Below are 19,514 nucleotides of genomic sequence, written 5' to 3'. Positions count from 1 at the left end.
GTTGGCTCAGGATAGAGCAGGGTTTAGTGCTGTTGTGCATAGGGTCACTATGAGTTGGAAACGACTCGACGGCACATAACAACAACAACAGCCACCTGAAAGTTGATAATTTGAATGTACCTAGAAGTGTCACTCTTGGGAAGCTTTGGTGCCTTATTGGCAAGAAGCAGCACTGCGATCCCAAAGGTACATGGTTCGAATCCACCAGCTACGACACAGGAGAAAGACGGGCAACCTCCTTCTCTGCAATTAACTGCCTCTAAAAACTTTCCAGAGTGTTATCTATGGATTGGTTCCAACTCTGAGGTACACAACAACAACAAGGAGTGCCACAAAAGAAAGAAAGAAAACCCGGCAAGGAAGTTCTACTCTGTAGCAAACCGGTGTCACCATGGGTCCACAGCATCTTGAAAGTAATGAGTTTGCTTTGTTATTTCTTTTTATGTGGCAGGAGAGAAATGGGGGGGGGGACTTTATCTATAATTCTGCTTGAGCGTTTTATTATCTTCAGAGAGATAGAGAATGCATAAATAGTGGTAATGTAGTAGAGAAAATAATGTGAAAGAAGAAAAAGAGAAAACCTAGTCTTTGGGGCAATGATGGTGTTAGTTTGGATGTTTCCTGGGTTTTCTGTATTTACATTCGGGAACTATTGTTTATGGAGCACTTTGCTTTGTACATAAAGTATGGGTTTTTTCCTCCATGATAAATAGTTTCTCCTCATATTATAATTAATAATCTTGGAAGTTTACTTCTTTTCAGTGGAAAAACATATGTTTGCTTTCTTTTTCTCTCAAATAATCTCCTTTCTCCTTAGTGTAGAAACCCTAAAAATTTACTTTCAAAATTATGATTATTTTATGCCAATAAGTCCCGAACTGTAACTCCAACTAGGGTTTTCTATTGGATCAAAATGTAATATGTTATGCCCTGTGCCACACTTTCAGGTAAAAAGGCTTAAAGCAGTCATCCGGGGGTTTCCGTGTAGGAAGATATTAGGTATTGGATTGAATAAATATGGAAAAATTTGATTACTTTTCTACTCTTGCTTCAAATACAGTCTGAATCCTGTATGTGTTTTTTCATATTTATAGCAGTCCCATTTTGCTCATAACCCCATTTTTCTGTTTTTCTTTGCTTCCATCCCATTGTGTAAAGTAATTTTTATTCCATTTCCCTTCATTGGTTTTTGCCCTTGACATTCAAAGCAACATTTAGCCACGAAAGCAGTAGCATTTCGAAGGTGGATTTCAAAAGCAAATTTTTTTTTCATCCAAGGCCTGCTAAGACATCAGAGCAGCTATAGCTTGGGGAGTCTTTTTTAATATGTAATTTTTATATTTCGTGACTTTTTATGATCCAAATATTCACTTCATCATTACTCTCAATAGTACTATCCTACTGTATAGTTTTCAACATAATAAAAGCTGTATTTTAATAATCTATTAGTACTTCCCCATTTCAAATAGTTGCTCTGAGAAGTAAATAGTCAGGGTGATCACTGTTATTTCTGCCTCATCCAGAAGCAAACTGAAGCTCACATTTGTCAAGTGACTTATCTATCCCAGGTCACTGAATCAATCTTTGCTTTTAAAGATCAGTGATGTTTCTATACACTGCACTGTTTAAACCCAGCCCTTTGTCACTGAGTCAGTTCCTAATCCTGACAACCCCAAGTGGGTAGACTATAATTGTTCCATAGGTTTTTCAAGGTTGTAACAAACTTTACTTTTGAGGTACATCTAGGTAAAGATTTCACATGAGCTCGTGCAAAACCTATACCTAACACCAGGAGGATGTTGTGTGAACAAAGCAAAGGAATACTACATGTTAAAATTAAAAATGGAGTGCATCGGGGTTATATTCTCTCTCTCTACTTATTAAATATCTGTGCTGAGCAAATTATTTGGGAAGCTAGACTCTATGAAGAGAAATATGGCACCAGAATCGAAGGGAGACCTATCAACAACCCGCATTCTGTAGATGACACAACCTTGCAGGCTGAAAGTGAGGAGGACTTGAAGCACTCACTGTAGAAGATCAAATAATACAGACTTTGATATGGATTGCATCTCGATGTCAAGGAAACAAAGATTCTTACCACTGGATCAGTAGGCAGCATCATGATGGATGCAGAAAAAGATTGAAACTGTCAACAACTTCATTTCACTTGAATTCACAATCAACACCCCTTGTACCAGCAGCCAAGAAATCAGGAGGCATATTGTAGTGGGAAAGTCAGATGTTAGGGATCTCTCCAAATCATTGAGAAGTAATGATGTCTGAGGACTGACTGATGTATGCCTGATGGTCTTTCTTATCATGTGCTGTGTTTGGAGAGGATGAAATCAAGTTTCTCCTTGGAGGCTAGGATTTTTAATCTCTGTCTCACATACTTTGGGTATGCAGCCATGGGGAATTATCCTTGGAGAAGGACATGATGCTCAGAAAGGTGGAGGGTCAGCAAAGGAGAGGAAGACACTTGATGAGGTGGATTGTAACAGTGACTGCTGTAATGGGCTCTAATATGACAAAAAGTATAAATATGGTACAGGATAGGACAGGGGTCAGATCTGTTTTCCTAGGGTCACTATGGGTGGTATTCAACCTGATAGCACATACAACAACAATAAAAACTAGATAAATTTGACTTTACTTTTGAAATACTTCTAGGTAGATTTGAACTGCCAACCCTTTGGGTTGTAGTCAAGTACTTTATTATTTTATTGTACTACTCAAGGACTCCACTGCTCTGGTAGAAAGTTCTATTTTCCCCTCCAATTTATACCATGTATATTACAATGAAATATACAAGGAACTGGAGTCAGAAAATTAAAAAGGCTGAACTCACTCAGTATTTCTTAAGCTGAAGGAACTGAAGAACAAATTCAAACCTCGAGTTGCAATACTTAATTAAGGATTCTTTGGACAGAATATTAAATGATCCAGGAAGCATTAAAAGAAGATGGAAAGAGTATACAGAGTCATTGTACCAAAAGGAATTGGTGCACACAGTAGACTTTCATGAAACAATGTATGAGCAAGAGCCTGTGGTAATGAAAGAAGAAGTTCAAGCTGTTCTGAAAGAATTGGCAAAAAACAAGGTCTCAGGAACTGATTGACATATTTCAACAAACAGACGCTGCCCTGGATGTGCTCACCAAATTGTGCTAAGAAATCTGGGGGACAACCACCTGGCCAACTGACTGAAAGGGGTCTATATTTGTTCCTATTCCAAAGAAAGGTGATCGACAGAGTGTGGGGATTATTGAACAGTATCATTGATATCACATGCAAGCAAGATTCTGCTGAAGATTATCCAAAAACGACTGGAACAGCACATCAACAAAGAACTGCCTGAAGTGCAGGCTGGATTTAGAAGAGGCGTGGCACTGGGGATATTATAGCTAATGTCAGATGGACCTTGGCTGAAATCAGGGAGTACCAGAGGAATGTCTATCTGTGTTTCATTGACTATGCAAAGGCATTTGACTGTGTGGATCATAAGAAACTGTTGCTTGCTCTGAGAAGAATGGGAATTCCAGAGTACTTGATTGTTCTTGTGCGAAACTTGTACTTGGACCAGGAGGCAGTCATCAGAACAGAGCAAGGAAACACTGCATGGTTCAAAATTCGGAAGGGTGTGCATCAAAGATGTGTCCTATCTCCATATCTTTTCAATCTACCTGTGAAACAGATTATCCAGGAGGCTGGGTTTTATGAGAACTGTGGCATCGTAATTGAAGATAGTCTCATCAACAATCTGGGCTATGCACAACCCTGCTTGCTAAAATGAGGACCTGTAGCGGTTGCAGCCTTCAATATGGATTGAAGCTCAACATCAAGAAAACAAAGATTCTCACCACTGGGCCAAATGGCAGAATCATGATAGATGATGAGGAGATTGAGATTGTTCACAGCTTCAGTTTGCTTGGCTTTGCAATCAACACTCTTTGTACCAGCAGCCAGGAAATGAAAAGACAAATTGCACTGGGAAAGTCTACTGTTAGAGACCTTTCTAAAGTATTGAAGAGCAATGATGTCAGTCCGGAGACTATGTGCACCTGATCTAGGCCATGGTCTTTGCAATTACTTGCTATGAATCAGAGAGCTGGACAATTACTAAGGATGATAGAAGGAGAGTTGATGCCTTTGAGCTTTGGTGCCGGGGAAGAGTACTGAATATACCATGAAATGCTAGGAGAACTAAAAGGCTCATCCTAGAGAGGGGGAGACCAGGCTACTCCTTGGAGGCAAGGATTCTGAAGTTTCATCTGACATAATCTGGACATGTTGCAAGGCAGAATCAGTCCTTGGAGAAGTATGTCATGCTTGGGAGGGTGGAGCGTCAGTGTAGGAGAGGAAGATCCTCGATAAGATGGATTGATTGAGTCACTGGTGTAATGGGGATAGGCATGTTGGAGACAATAAGATTGACAAGGAATAGAACAGGGCTTAGGGCTGTTGTACATAGGGTCACTATGAGTCACAGGCAACTCAACAGCACATAACAACAACAACAACAACATGTGCATATAAAAGCATGTGTTCACGTGGTGCATACTGTAAAGTCAAAACTAACCCATATCTGACCCTCTGGAGGGTTTTCAGAGGCAGTTAATCACACATGAGATTGCCCACCCTTCTCCCACAAGAGCAGCTAGTGGCCTCAAACCACAGTGCCATTGGGTTTGTAGTGCAGATTTTTTCCACTAGGCATCCAGAGCTCCTATATAAATTCATATACAACTATAAGTGCATGGGCGTATGCATAAAATTTAAATAAAACTGTAAGTTTGTGTGTATATGTGTGTAGATGTATACCGTAGATTGTTGTTGTTGTTGTTGTTGTTGTTAAGTGCCATTGAGTCGCAGGTGACTATCGCAACCCTATGAAGGATAGTCCTCAACGCTGGGTGTCTCTCATCCTCTCTCCAGGTTCATAGGGTTTCCAGAGGCAAGCTATTACGGAAGTGGATGTCACTCCTCCTTCCAAGCTTGTTTTAATTGGGGAGCTACACCCCACTCTCTGTCCGCATTGGGTAACCAACCATTAATGCCTTTGACACATCAGTGTCACAGTGTTCAGCCTCATAGCAACCACCAGTTACCGCTGTATGGCAACTTGTACACCAGGGCTATATGACCTAGAGGAATGTCTGAACAAAAACAATGAAAGACAGCCCCGAGGGCTGCAGATTAAAAGTCACCCCACCTTTGGCTTAGTAGCATTCCTTTCTGTTAACTGGGCCAGCTGATCTCTATCTCTATGTTGATATTTTTGTTGTTAAGTGTCATCGAGTCACAGGCCACTCATAGTGACCCTATGAAGGAGAGTCCTGCTACCAGTTATTGCTGCTGCTAATCTGTGTGGTGTGTGTGTGTGTGCATGTGTGTTTGATTTTATGTAGATTTTGTCTCAGATGAGTTTGTAATCAGGAATTAAACAGCATGAAAACATTTACAGTCTAGGATTTTGGGAGTTACCGTGAGTTTCCCTTTTCACATAAATTGTAATAGTTTTTACTTTTAAAAGTATTTTAAACTGATTTAATATTTAAAAAGATTTCACTATTTTATAATGTGCTAAAATAGCTATGATATCTGTAGATGCACCTTTCTCTAATGAACCCCCAAATTGGGTGTGAAATCATGTCAACCTTGAGACAATATGTTGTCCATATTATTCACATTTTACTGCTTAAATCCCCTTTTCTTTGCCATGGAGTTGGGTCAGACCCCCAAGTGGGTTCCCAGCACTGTAAATTGCACAGGAGGAGACTGCCCTTCTTTCTTCCTCGAAGTGGTTAGTAGATTTGAATAGTTAGAAATGCATGGCCTTTGGGTTAACAATGTGTCTTCACCAATTATGCAATTCAAGCTTCCTAAAACTGAAATAGATTAAAAATATTCTATCATTAAGTATGAGGGAAAGAGTACCAATTTATGACTACAGGCTATGAAATACCACCTGGGTATTACATCTAGGGCTTTCACATTTTGAATTTGAAAAGAAGACAAAATATCACTGGACAGGACCAAAAAGACCATCAAGCGCAAACCATCATTTTACAGATGAGAAAACTGAGACTCAGAGTTGCTATCCTGCCAGAGGTACTAAACTAGTTGAATAGTAAGGCTAAGATCAGAGCCCCATCCGCTAACTCTCAAGTGAGTACTTTTTCAATATGCTTCATTGCCTCCCCCAGCAAGATACCTCCCATGGGGCATTGCTTTTTGAGAATGAAGTATATTAAATTCACATTTGGCTGCTAATCATTTTCTCAGCAGCTCTATGGTATTTCATTAACTGCTGCATGTAACACTCTGGCCTTTCACCTGTATTAACTTGAGCTCATTAAACTGGAGGCCAGTAATAAACAGGACTGAAATAATACAGATATTTTGCTTGGTATGTGTTCAGCAATTTTTTTAATAGTGTCTACTCTGTTCTGCAGAGAGTAAAACCTAACTACTCCTTGGAGGCAAGGATTTTGAGACGCCATCTCATATACTTTGGGCATAAAGCCAGAATGGACCAGTATTTGGAGAAGGCTATCATGCTTGGAAAGGTCGAGGGACAGGCAGGAGGGGAAGATCCTGAATGAAAGGGATTGATGCAACAACTGGGGTAATTAAAATAGGTGTGTCAGAGACAGTGAGATTAGCTCAGGATACAACCGGGTTCAGAGCTATTGTGCATAAGGTCACTATGAGTCGTAGTCGATTTGACGGCACATAACAACAACAACAAATGTATGTGATATTTTTCTCTTCACAGTTTGAAGAATGAGAAAAGTAGGATGAATGTATTTCAAGAAATAGATTGTCTGTAGTATTTGTCTATAAAAGAGTAAGTGTTTTTCTTTCCTATAGCTTTCTGTGAGTTGCAAGGAAGTCTGAGTGACAGTGTAGAATAGGAGCTGGCATCTAATAGACTAAGATTTGAACTGTAGTTCTGCCATTTATTAATGGTGGCAATTGGAACAAGTCACTTAACCTTTTTGAGCCACAATCTTCTAATCAGTAAAAAGAAGATAAGGATGAAGATAAGAATACAATGAAGGAAAGTAAACATGCCAAAGCTCTCAGGTATATAGCACTGCTTCATAAATGTACTGAGATTGATTCAGATGATTTTGATGATGGTGCTATTCTTAGAAGAGATAGCCCATGATCTAGATCTTTAAGAGTAAGATGTGTCACAAAGAGAATGAAAGTGTGAGGAGGCAGTTTCAGGTAGGAACCACTGATATATTAGCAGTGGCTGAAGAAGTAACAGGAGGTAGTTGTATTGTTGGAGACGAGATGTGGAGTCAGTGTTGGTTCTCTTTCTAAGCATCATAAAAATCATTAAAAACAAAACAAAAAACAAACAAATAACTTTATACCTCATCTTGTTCACTTTCCTACTGTTGTTGGGTGTCATTGAGTTGAGTACAATTCATAGCGACCCTCTGAACAAAAGATCTGAACCCTGCTATATTCTGTGCCATCTTCACACATCCTGACACACAAGAGCCCATTGCAGCAGTCATTGTGTCAATCCACCTGGTTGAGGGTCTTCCTCTCCTTTGTTGACCCTTCACCCCTCCAAACAACATGTCCTTCTCCAAGGAATAGACCCTCCTGGCAACATGCCCAGTGTATGTGAGGCAAAACCTCATCATTATTGCCTCCAAAGAGCACTCTGGATGTACATTCTCCAAGATGTATCTGTTCATTCTCTTGGCCCTCCATGGGATGCTCTGTGCTCTTTTCCAACACCACAGCTCAAAGGCATCAATTCTCCTTCTGTTATCTTTATTTATTGTCCTGGTCTCAGATACATAGCAAGTAATCAGAAAGACCATGGCATGAATCAGATACCCTTAGTATCTGACACTCAAACTGACATCATTACTCCTCAATTATTTCCTACCACTCTTTATTTTTTTTCTCTCCAGTACCCTTAATGTTCTTTCTGCAATACAACCCCAAACCCAAACTCACTGCCTTCAAATCATATTATCAGTGGCACTCAGGATTTCTGAGGAGGTAAATCCTTATGGTCTTTATGGTCTTAAGATACAATGTATATGAATGCTGTAAGCAAGTTATTTAAATAGTGGCAGTGTTTTCTTTAGAAGACTCATATTTAAATAAGTTGTAAATATTAAGACAACACTTTTCAGATCCTTTGGACATTACTCTTCCTGTCATAGCTACAAGCCGCCTTCTTTAAAAGAATCCTTTATCATCCTTCTTCTAATGTGAAACCTATTCTTGTACCAGGAGGCAGTCATCAGAACAGAGCAAGGGAACACTGCATGGTTCAAAATTGGGAAGGGCATACGACAGAGACGCGTTCTGTCTCCACACGTTTTCAACCTGTATGCAGAACAGATTATCCGGGAGGCTGGGCTCTATGAAGAAAAATGTAAGGTCAAGATTGGTGGAAGATCTATCAACAATTTGCGTTATGCAGATGACACAACCCTGCTTGCTGAAACTGAGGAGGACCTGGAGTGCTTGCTGCAGAGGGCCAAGGACTTCAGCTTCCAATATGGATTGAGGCTCAATGTCAAGAAGACAAAGATTCTCACCACTGGACCAATTGGCAGCATCAGGATGGATGGTGAAGAGATTGAGATTGTTCACAGCTTTAGTTTGCTTGGCTCCACAGTCAACACTCTTGGCACCAGTAGCCAGGAAATTAAAAGGCATATTGCCATGGGAAAGTCTGCTGTTAGGGACCTCTCCAAAGCACTGAAGAGCAATGGTGTCTCTCTGGAGACTAAGGTGTGTCTGATATAGGCCACGGTCTTTACAATCACTTGTTATACATCAGAGAGTTGGACAGTGACCAAGGAGGATAGGAGAATTGATGCCTTTGAGCTGTGGTGCTGGAGAAGGGTATTGAGAATACCATGGACTGCTAGGAAAACAAACTGATTCATCCTGGAAAGGGTTAAACTGAGTGGCTCCTTGGAGGCAAGGATTCTGAGGCTCCTTCTGACATACTTTGGTCATGTTGTAAGGAGAGACCAGTCCTTGGAGAAGGACATCATGCTTGGGAGAGTGGAGGGACAGCGCAGCAGGGGAAGGCCCTCTATGAGGTGGATTGATGCAGTGACTGGGGTAGTCGGGATGGAAGTGTCAGAAACAGTGCAATTGGCACAGGACAGAGCAGAGTTTAGGGCTATTGTACATAGGGTCGCTGTGAGTCACAAGCGACTCGACGGCACATAACAATAATCTTTCTGGCCCCACTGCTAGTCTTATCTCCTTCATCCTTTGGAGACATTCTAGTAATCTTAGGCTTTCTTATTTTGATTAAATTGATTCCTAACACATATCCCAATGTCATAATTTCACAGTAAACCGTGTTCTGCTTCCTTCAGAGAGACTGTTTCCTGATCTCTCATGCCTCACCTAGCACAGAGAAGGGTTGTCTTTGGCTGTCTCTCCAGTTTCTCTTCCAAGGTGCTACTCCATTACCTCTGGTGTTACTTTTACTTGGAGAATCTTCTTCCCCTTTTCCTGACTCTTGGGCCTTCATATTTACCCTCTCACCTTCATCATTTGGAAGCAGGAGTGGCATTCACTTCCAAAATAACATGCCTCCGGAAACCCTATGAACTTTGATAAATGTCAATAGTTATAAAGGAACTTCAAGCTTTTGTTCATTGAGTTGCTATGAGTCGTGCTTGACTCAAAGGCAATCAACAACAACCACCTTCATCTTAGTCTTCAGAAACTACCTTATATGCTATTTCTTCCAGATAATCTCTGCCTGTGTAGAGTGGACTAGTAACATTTGTCATTGCCCCTGTATTGTCTCCACTGCAATCCTTGTTACAGGGTATCACAATTGTTTATTAAGTGTGTTGTTGTTATTGTTGTTAGGTACCCTCAAGTAAGCCAGCTTTCTAAAGTCTCAAGTAGAGACAATAGAAACATAAGCTAATAATGATGAGACAGTGCATGGATTGAAACTTGCACCAAGTACTAAGTTATGCAGATGTTTTTCAGACTGAACTGACACTAAACAGCCAAATGGGCTTGTATCTGGTGAAGGGTAAGGATAAAGCAGAGAAGATACCTAATAAATGAGGATTGGCACTTCCTCAAAAAGCTGAATGTAGACATTTGGTATGACCCACTGCTTGGAATATACCCCGAGAGAATGAGAACTGAGGCACAGACAGGTTTGTACAGCAATGTTCATAGCAGTGTTATTCACCATCACAAGAACATGACAAAAGCCCAAATGTTCAACCACAAATGAATGGATTGAGAAATTATGCTACATGATAGGATACTACACAGCATGCGGGAGCAATGATTTAATAAATCACTACCTAATTTGGGAGGTACTAGAGAGCCTTATGCTGAGTGAACTAACTCAGTCTCATAAGGACAAATGCTGTATAAAATAATTATTGTAGAACAAACATGAGGATCCAAGGGGCAGGGAGGTGGAAGCAGAGGGGTGAAGATGGGCAGGGGTGGTGGTGTTTAAGCATAGGGTCACACAATTTGATAGATGGGAGGGGGTGGAGGAAATGGGAAAGATCTGGTGTGGAAAATAATGTATTTGAACTTTGTAAATAAACCAGTATAAAATTAAAAAATAAAAATTAAAAAATAAAAATATTATGGCACACATATAAATAATTAAAGTTGATGGGAATAAATCAACAGCCATGTATACTACAAACAAAATTCATTTAATCTTTGCATCACCACCATAAATTACTATTCTTTTTATTTCATTGATAAGCAAAATTGGCAGCATAATGGTTAAATATTTTGCTTATAGACAAGCAGCAGCAATAAGTCCATATATTACATTCTAATGAAACATGATCATTGCTTTTGATTTATTTTATTTAGCCATGAGAGTGATAAAAAGTATCTTGTTAATCATTTAAAGTAATAGTCATATCCCAATAATTTGTACATGGCCAACTCCAGCATCCCAGTTTGTACCATTTAACTTCCTCTTTCTGTCTTGTTCGCCACTGTCAAGAAAAATTACCAGCTGTTGTATATCAGTGATTAATATTTAGATTTTATTTAAGATTAAGAAATTCTGTGAGTTAAACCATCAAAGCTCCTGAGTCAGAGAATGGGGTGTCTAAATTATTTCCTCATCTGTTAAATGGGACAGTGTGAAGTGTAAATGTGAAGTGTAAATAGGGAAATCTATGCAAATTTCCAAAGTGACTGAAATTCATTTCAATCACTGTATACTCACCAAGATGCAAGGTACTGAGGGAGATCAAAGGAAGACACTTCTCTGTTTTGTATTGTAGAATTAGTTAACTTTCTACCTTCCTCTTCTCAATTTATATGAGTAGTCAACTTTTTTTAAAAAAAATTTCTCTGCTTTTTTATTTCAAGATAATTTTCCTATGGCTTCGATTCAGAAACTCAGATATTTCCAGTGCGGCGCATAATCACTGATACACAACAGCAAGTGATTTTTCTTGACAGTAGAAAACAATACCGAAAGAGGAAGCCCATCTATATATTACTTGTTATTTGCATACTAAGCATCACACACTAATTACTCATGGGATATATCTCTGAGTTTCTGACTTGAAGCCATAGTAAAGTTGATTTTAAAATAAAGAAAGCAGAGTAATTTTTTTTTAAATTGACTATTCACACGATCCCATTTACAGATGAGGAATTAGACCAGGCACCCTATTCTCTGAATCAGGAGTTTTGATGGCTTAGCCCACAGGGAATTGCTCGGCTTCCCAAAGATGACCCCTCTCTCGCTGTTATGATCCACCAGTGGTTCGCTTGAAAGAAGATGGGAAATTTCATCCCATGTGATTTACAGCCACAAAAACTCTGCTAGACTATTACCTATGAGTTGATTCTGATTTGAACCCGATGAGTTTTAATATGGGAGAGTGTAGAGAGCATATACTGAGTGAAAGAACTCAATCTTACAAGGACAAATACTGCATAATACTATTCCTGTGAAAACAGAAGTATGTCCGAGCAAAACGTATATAAATATTCACAGATAAAAGGAGACAGATAAAAGGAGACCAGAAAAAGGGAAGGAGGAAAATGACAAGGATAGCAGTGGTCAGTGGGTGGAGGAAGGGGTTAAAGAATAGAAAAGATTCAATGGGGACTTGAAAACATAGGGTAATAATGGGCATAGATCAATAGTAACTAATTATATTAATGCAATGCATATGAATGTATAAAACACATGGTAAATGAAAATTATATAAAATACAGTGTACATGAACGACTGTATGCAAACTAATTTTTTTAAAAGCCCATCAAGACTTGTACATTTTAAATTTGCATATTCAATAAGTATCCCAATTGCCTTGTTGTTTTTAAAGGGTAACTCTTTGAAGATTTTGGTTTTCCTCTTCAATTGTTGATTATTTGATTGATTTTTAGATAACCACAGTAACTGGGTAAGCTTGGCAGATAATCAAATCTGACACTAACCTTTGAACAGCAAGAGATATTTATAATATTAAGAGCAATGCTAAATGTACACACATATTTTGTAAATTACTAGATATTCCTTACAGCAGTGTTTCTGGCCTAGAGTAGGCACTTGGTGTTGTATTTCTTGAATAAATAACAAAAGATACATACATAATATGTCATTTGTGGAACACATATTTTGAAAAAAGATCTCAACTTCATATATTTGTAAAATATATGTCCTTTATATCTAATTTATCACTCATTCTTTCAGTTTACACACACACATACATATATACACATACACACACTACACTCAGTATAAACCAGAAATGCTTTTATCTTTTTTACTTATTACCATTTAAATATCAAAGTAATTACTTTTCTTGCTGTTATTGTTTCCAATCAGATAAGAGAGTAAGATTAGGAAAATAGAGTTGATCCATTACAGTACTATAGACCAGTCCTATTAAGCAACCTGCTGCAATTCTCATAAAAATTATGCAATTTAAACTGGATGATTCCTGTGCCTGTTTCTATTAGGAACAAGAACCCTTTTCTACATCATAATATGCTCAATTACTTTTAGATTGATCCATGAATAAATTATAATCCAAATAGACTTCTTTACCTTAAAGCTTTGCCGGCTTAAGGTATCATTGTTGATTCATTATGTTGTCACTTTTCTATCAGAAATGTAATGCTTTTTATATCTGGAGAGAGACAGTTTTAGTGTGAGATACTGTTATCTTTAAATGAGTAGGATTTAGCTTTTCTGGTGAGAACAAATTCATCAATGATGTATCCCAGGAGAAACTATCGAAACAAAAATCACACCATTTCTGAGCTTTGTTCAGTTCATCAGTTACAAAGCAGCTTTTGATAGTCCGAGAGAACTTTCTCCCTTTGTTTAAGAAAGATAGCATGATGCTCAAAACCTCTCTCTTTGAGTTACCACAGGCTACAACTTTTTCTGTGAGAAAATAATGAATGAAGAGGAAAAGCTCCTGCTGCTGTCTCTCGCAGGCCCTGCTGCCTCCCCTTCTGCAATAGGAAATCAATTAACGGCATGCTCAGGCAGAGATTTGAACTAACTGCTTTATTAATCATCACTGATTGCACACATACACGGTGACCAACTATGTATTCTCTTTAATCTTCTTTTCCTTACCTTTCCTATGACTTTAGGGACACGATCATAAGACCAACAAATACCTAAATGCAGCGTGTATAAAGGTGATTCTCTTGCGCCAGCAAGAAACTTTGTTTTCAGAAAAGTTTACATGTTTCGAAACCCGAAAGCACTTTTCTATATAAACATAATGATGAACACTTAATTTTATCATGTTGCTGTTGTTGTTGTTGATTGCCATCAAGTTGAGCACAACTCATAACAACCCTATGAACAAAAGACATGAAATCTTTCTGTAACTATCATTTCTCAAAGTTCATAGTTTCTAGAGGCATGTAATTTTATCATAGTGGTAGGAAAATGAAATGCTGATGGCTACCTTAAATTTTGAAAGTTAGTATTCCACTTCAGCCTGTGGATCTCAATAAAACAGTGGATTCATCAGATGTGGATATTGTTTTGAAGAGTTAAGGAAATAATTGCTGGTGTGTGTGTGTGTGTGTGTGTGTGTGTGTGTAGGGACTCAGGTGGCTTAGTGGTAAAGAGTTGTACTGCCAACCCAAAGGTGCATGGTTCAGATATGCCAGTAATTTTGCAGGAGAAATGTGAGAGATCTCCTTCCGCGTGATTTAATGTATACTTGAACTTTGAATGTATAGAAAATTGTGGCAACAATTTCCATTTTACTGCACTCACTCTTCAAACAAATGCTCAAAGAAAATCTTGTGGCAATCTTTGACAATAATCTCTGATACTGTCCTGAACTCACTGTCATTGAATTAATTCCAAGTCATAGCAACCTTGTAAGACAGAGTAAAATTGCCCCATGGTGTTTCTGTGGCTAAAAATCTTGGCAGGGGCCAACTGCTTCCTCTTATTCCCTGAAAACATATTGTAGCTTTGAGCCATTGGGCTTTCAGTTAGTTGTCCTATGCAATTGTTTTTGTTTTTTGCTGTCAAGACAACTATAACTTAAAGCAACCCTATGAACAACAAATTGGCATTTTGCCCAATACTTAGCTCACCATTAAAAAAAAAATGTTAGTACATTAGAATCATAGCCCTGTTAGCCATGGAAGCACCACAGGACAAATAAATGTGGTCAAAAACTAAAAAATGAAACAAAACAAAAAACCAGAATTAAAGGCTTTAGAACAGACTTTGTTCTGTGAAACATCAAGAGAATTTCATATAATGATAATAATTGTTATATTCTCCTGGTCTAAATTTAACTCCATTGTTTCTTTCTATTATCATTAAAATAATATTAATGGAAAATGTTACCTTCTGATCTCTGTTTTAAAAAATACATATGAAAAATTTCAGAGCCTTTACAAAACACTTAGTAGAGGTAGATGGCATTGATTAATATTAAGGTAAAACCCAATTGGGGAAGCTAATAATAGTTCAAATTTCCATGGAATTTGCTAGAATGAAGGGTCTGCTAGAGCCAACCTGATGCATTTCAGCACTCAACAATTCTTTATATTCTTCAAGACTGTGAGATTAGGATTTAGGTGCCCTTAATGTATGACAGGAGTGTGACAGGAGTAACATTTTGACAAGATTTATATCATAAGGGCAAATGTTTGTCATCTTATGAGGTGTTATCTGGAACCCAGGGGCATGTCTTTGCCACAAGTTATAATCCCTAACATCTTATCTTCCCTAAGACAAAAAATATCATTTCATAAGAGGACTTTGCCAACAAGTGGTAGTATTTTGTTCATATTTGAAAGCCTACATAATTGTTAGCACTCTGGTGGTCTAGTGGCAAGGAACTGCTCTGCAGTCCCAAAGGCATGTGGTTCAAGGGCTCCAAGTGCTCTGCAGGAGAAGGATGGGCAATCTCCGCCTGTGCCATTAACTGCCTCTGAAAATCCACTGAAGAATCAGGTATGGGTAGGTTTCAACTCTACAGTACACAACAGCAACAACAACATATTTGTTAGGTATTGAAGAGTCGGTTTGTAATCATTCTTGTTATGTGCCATTGAGTCGCCTGTGATGACTCACTGCAATCCTATATACAATAGTTCTGAACTCTGCTCTATCCTGAGCCAGTCTCACTGTCTCCAATATGCCTACCCTCTTTGTCCCAGTTACTGTGTCAATCCATCTTATCCAGAGTCTTCTCCTGAGTTGTCCTTCCACTTTTCCAAGCATGATATCCTTCTCCAGGGACTGGTTCTTCCTGGTCATGTGCCCAAAGTATGTGCAACAGAGACTCAAAATACTGGTCTCCAAGCAGCAGCCTCATTTCACCCTCTCTAGGATAAACGTGCTTTCTCTCTTGGCAGTCCAGGGTATGTTCAATACTCTTCTCTAGCACCACAACTCAAAGGCATCAGTTTTTCTGTCATCTTCGCTCATTGTCCAGCTCTCTGATGCATAGCAAGTAATTGTGAAGAATACAGCTTGAATCAGGAATACCTTAGTGTCCAGACTGACATTGCTCTTCAGCACTTTTGAGATATCCCTGATAGCAGCCTTCCTCAAAGCAATTCGTCCTTTGATTTTTTGACTGCTGGTGCCAAAAGTGTTGACTGTGTTGCTGAGCAAGCAGAAATTGTTAACAACTTCAATCTTTTCTCCATCTATCATGGAGCTGCCAATTGGCCCAGTAGTTAGAACTTTGGTCTTCTTGATGTTGAGCTTTAATTCATACTGAAATCTTCAGTCCTTGACCTTCTGTGGCAAGTACTTCAGGTCCTTCTCAGTTTCTGTGAGCAAAGTTGTGTCATCTGCATAACATAGGTTGTTGATGAGTCTTCCTCCAATCCTGGTGGCACATTCCTCCTCATAAAGTCCAGCCTCTTGCATATAGAATGAAGAAGTATGGATGCACTCCTTTCTAGATTTGAACCATACAGTTTCCTTGCTGTGCCCTGACTACTGCTTCCTGGTCCAAGTATAAATTTTGCATGAACACAATCAAGTGTTCTAGGATTTCCATTCTTCTCAAGGTTAGTCACAATTTGTTGTGATGCACAGTCAAATGTCTTTGCACGGTCAATGACACACAGATGGTACTCTTTGCTTCAGCCAGGATAAATCTTTGTTGACAATAATATCTCTGGTACCTTATTTAAACCCGGCCTATATTTCTGGTAGTTCTCAGTTAAAGTACTGTCCCAGTCATTTCTGGATAATCCTCAGCAGAATTTTGCTTGTATGTAATAGTTTATTAACAAGTTGTTGTCATTTGTTTTACAGTAAATTATATAAATATCATCTTGTCATAGCACATGACTGAAAGTACTACCCTAATTCAAGAAAGAAGGTATTTAGATAAAATATGTAGCTGTAGTTTAGTTTTGCATTCATATAATTACTTCCATTTCCTTGAATTGCATACATAAATACAAATAATTGAAAATAAATACCAGATTTAGATATTTTGTCATAAATAGGCTATTTACTTTTATAGATTTACAGCTACAATTTGGCTTGATTATGAGGCATAATGTGAGTTTAGTTTACTTGTTATTCTGAAACCTCAAGAAAACTAGAGAATGAATTTTCCTGGGGCATTGGGCAACCTGGCAAGTGAAGGCCAGTGTTTTGAAACAAGTGTGATTTTACCTAAGCTTTTGTTAGGTCAGAGATCAGGCTGACCTTCAAGTGCTGCAGTTTTCCAGACCTCCATCAGCTAGATAAAATGGGCTTTATTCTGCAGGAAAGAGAATGTATTGCTGCACTCTTATAAAAGAGACCTAGGCATTCCAGGTTACAGGCTAACACAAAACATTTGAAATTCAGTGGTGTCTATCATCAGCAGTATGTGTCAGTAAAAGTGAAGATCAAAGGTTCCAGAAGAGGGGAAGGACAAAGTGAAGAGGAAATAATTACGGGATAATGAATGGTATGAGGGCATTTTTGTGTTAACTTGAAAGCACTTACCATTTTTTCCATGATGCCCAGGTATCTTTCTAAGTGAACTTTGCAAAGTACAATTGAATAACCTTGAGATTTAAAGCTGTCTAATGTGATTTTGAATACTGATGGAGTTTATTTAAGCACAATAATGTTTCCTCTGCTTTTTGTTGCTATTTTTACCTTCTTCATGCAAAATAAAATTTGTTTTCCGTACAAGGAAATCAATATTTTTGCCAGTTTGTTTTTCAGATCTTCCAGTAAACTGCAATCAACATTAGTTACAATCTTTAAAGAGATGTAAGGATTTGAACTGAAGAAAATAGAGATACAGATTAGAACATTGGCAAAGTACCTTTGCTATTGACAGACGCATTTGTCAAAGACTAAGGCTGTGTCTATATTGTACTAAAAACCTGAGGAAGGGGGGAAAAATCATCAGTAGGTTTCACCTTCTGCCTCTAAAATCCTAACAAATGGTTTAACTAATAGCTATTGTCTTAAGTGAATGGATTTATCTTAGTATTGTAAAATGTATTGCACTTAAGAGTGCATTTTAATTAACATTCGCATGTCTAATGTATAGATATTTGGTAAATATGTCTTGCTGTGGTGTTATTTTTAGTAATTAATGGACTCTGATGAAAAAAAGACTGTGACTCAGGGATAAATTAAAACCCTGTAACAGTATAGTTGAAACAGGCTCAGGATGCACATTTGACTATTGATAATATTTGTGTACTTATTTTCACCTTTTTTTTCTTTCATGGGATAATCTTTTTTTTTCTTATTTGTGTGTTTCCTTTTTAGAAACTGCCAAGTTTTGGACCTTATCTCGAGCAACGGAAGAAAATCATAGCAGAGAACAAGATAAGGCTGAAGGAGCAAAATGCAGCTTTTTCAGCAATTGAGAGAAACTATTTTATTCCCCAAAAGCCTATTCCTACCATCAAGGTAAAAATTAAGCCAGATATATATGTCTGTTTTACTATCAACATATGTATAATTACTTTAAATAAGAGACTATGATGGCTGAGTGGTAAACAGATGCACTGTCAACTCAAAGGCACGTGGTTCAGATCCACTAGCTGCTCCCTGCAAGAAAGATGGGCAGTCTCCTCCCCTGTGATTTACAGCCTCTGAGAACCTGCTGGAGGGTCAGCTATGAGTCAGTTCTGACCCAATAGTATATAACAACAACCACCATATACATTAAATGTTGATTATTTTATTTTTATCTATAGAAGTAGGTTTCAGAAACAAACTGAACAACGTAAAAATTCTGTCCAGAGTAGGGGAAAATGGAAGGGGCCACGATGGTACATTGTTTAAAACAATTGCTTTCTGTTAATTTGAAATCACCTAGCCTTTTTCTGTGATACTCAGTTGTCTTTCTTAAGTGAATTTTGCTAAGCACAATTGAATAACATTCAGATTTAGAGCTCCATAATATGATATTTTTAATACTGCTGGAGTTTATTTGAGCATGGTGATGTTTCAGGCAAACCCAAAAGTTGACAGTTGGAATCTACCAGATTTCTGCAAGGAAAAAAAAAGGCTGCAGACTGATTATCTAAAGATTACAACCTGGTATTAGAATTTACTCAATTATAGTGGGCTCTTTCAGAGAAAATGAATGGTTTAGAGTGGAAAATTAAGTCAATTATAGCATATTTTTTAAATTTTATTTTAATGAAAGTTTATAGAAAGGATGGGTTTTCATTCATTCAATGATACTTATTTTCCTCCCTCCCCCAATTCACTCTGACACAAAATGTTTAAGAGTCCATTCTCTTCAGATAGTCCCTCCCTTCTCCCATTCCAGTGTGGTGTTGAGCTCTATCCATTTTTTCCCTTGCACTACCCTGCACCGGTGTCTCTCTGGAGACTATGGTGCATCTGATACAGGACATGATATTTGCAATCACTTGTTATGCATCAGAGAGTTGGACAATGACTAGGGAGGATCGAAGGAGAATTGATGCCTTTGAGCTTTGGTATTGGAGAAGAGTTTTGAGGGTACCATAGACTGCTAAGAAAACAGATTCATCCT

The 19,514-nt window shown here is 38.2% G+C and overlaps 1 protein-coding gene across 1 annotated transcript in view; it reads left to right on the top strand.

Moving 5' to 3' along the window:
* Positions 1-19,514, top strand: part of DPYD (dihydropyrimidine dehydrogenase) — a 1,462,963-nt gene that overhangs the window by 1,404,855 nt on the left and 38,594 nt on the right. Inside the window, exon 21 of the mRNA XM_006882430.1 lies at positions 18,272-18,415. Coding sequence (XP_006882492.1) covers positions 18,272-18,415 — 144 coding nt within the window. The remainder of the gene's footprint in view (positions 1-18,271; positions 18,416-19,514) is intronic.

Source organism: Elephantulus edwardii, unplaced genomic scaffold (genome assembly GCF_000299155.1).
Source record: "Elephantulus edwardii isolate Elephantulus edwardi_28Jun2011 unplaced genomic scaffold, EleEdw1.0 scaffold00020, whole genome shotgun sequence".
Classification (NCBI taxonomy): domain Eukaryota; kingdom Metazoa; phylum Chordata; class Mammalia; order Macroscelidea; family Macroscelididae; genus Elephantulus; species Elephantulus edwardii.
This window is presented reverse-complemented; position numbering and strand designations above follow the sequence as displayed.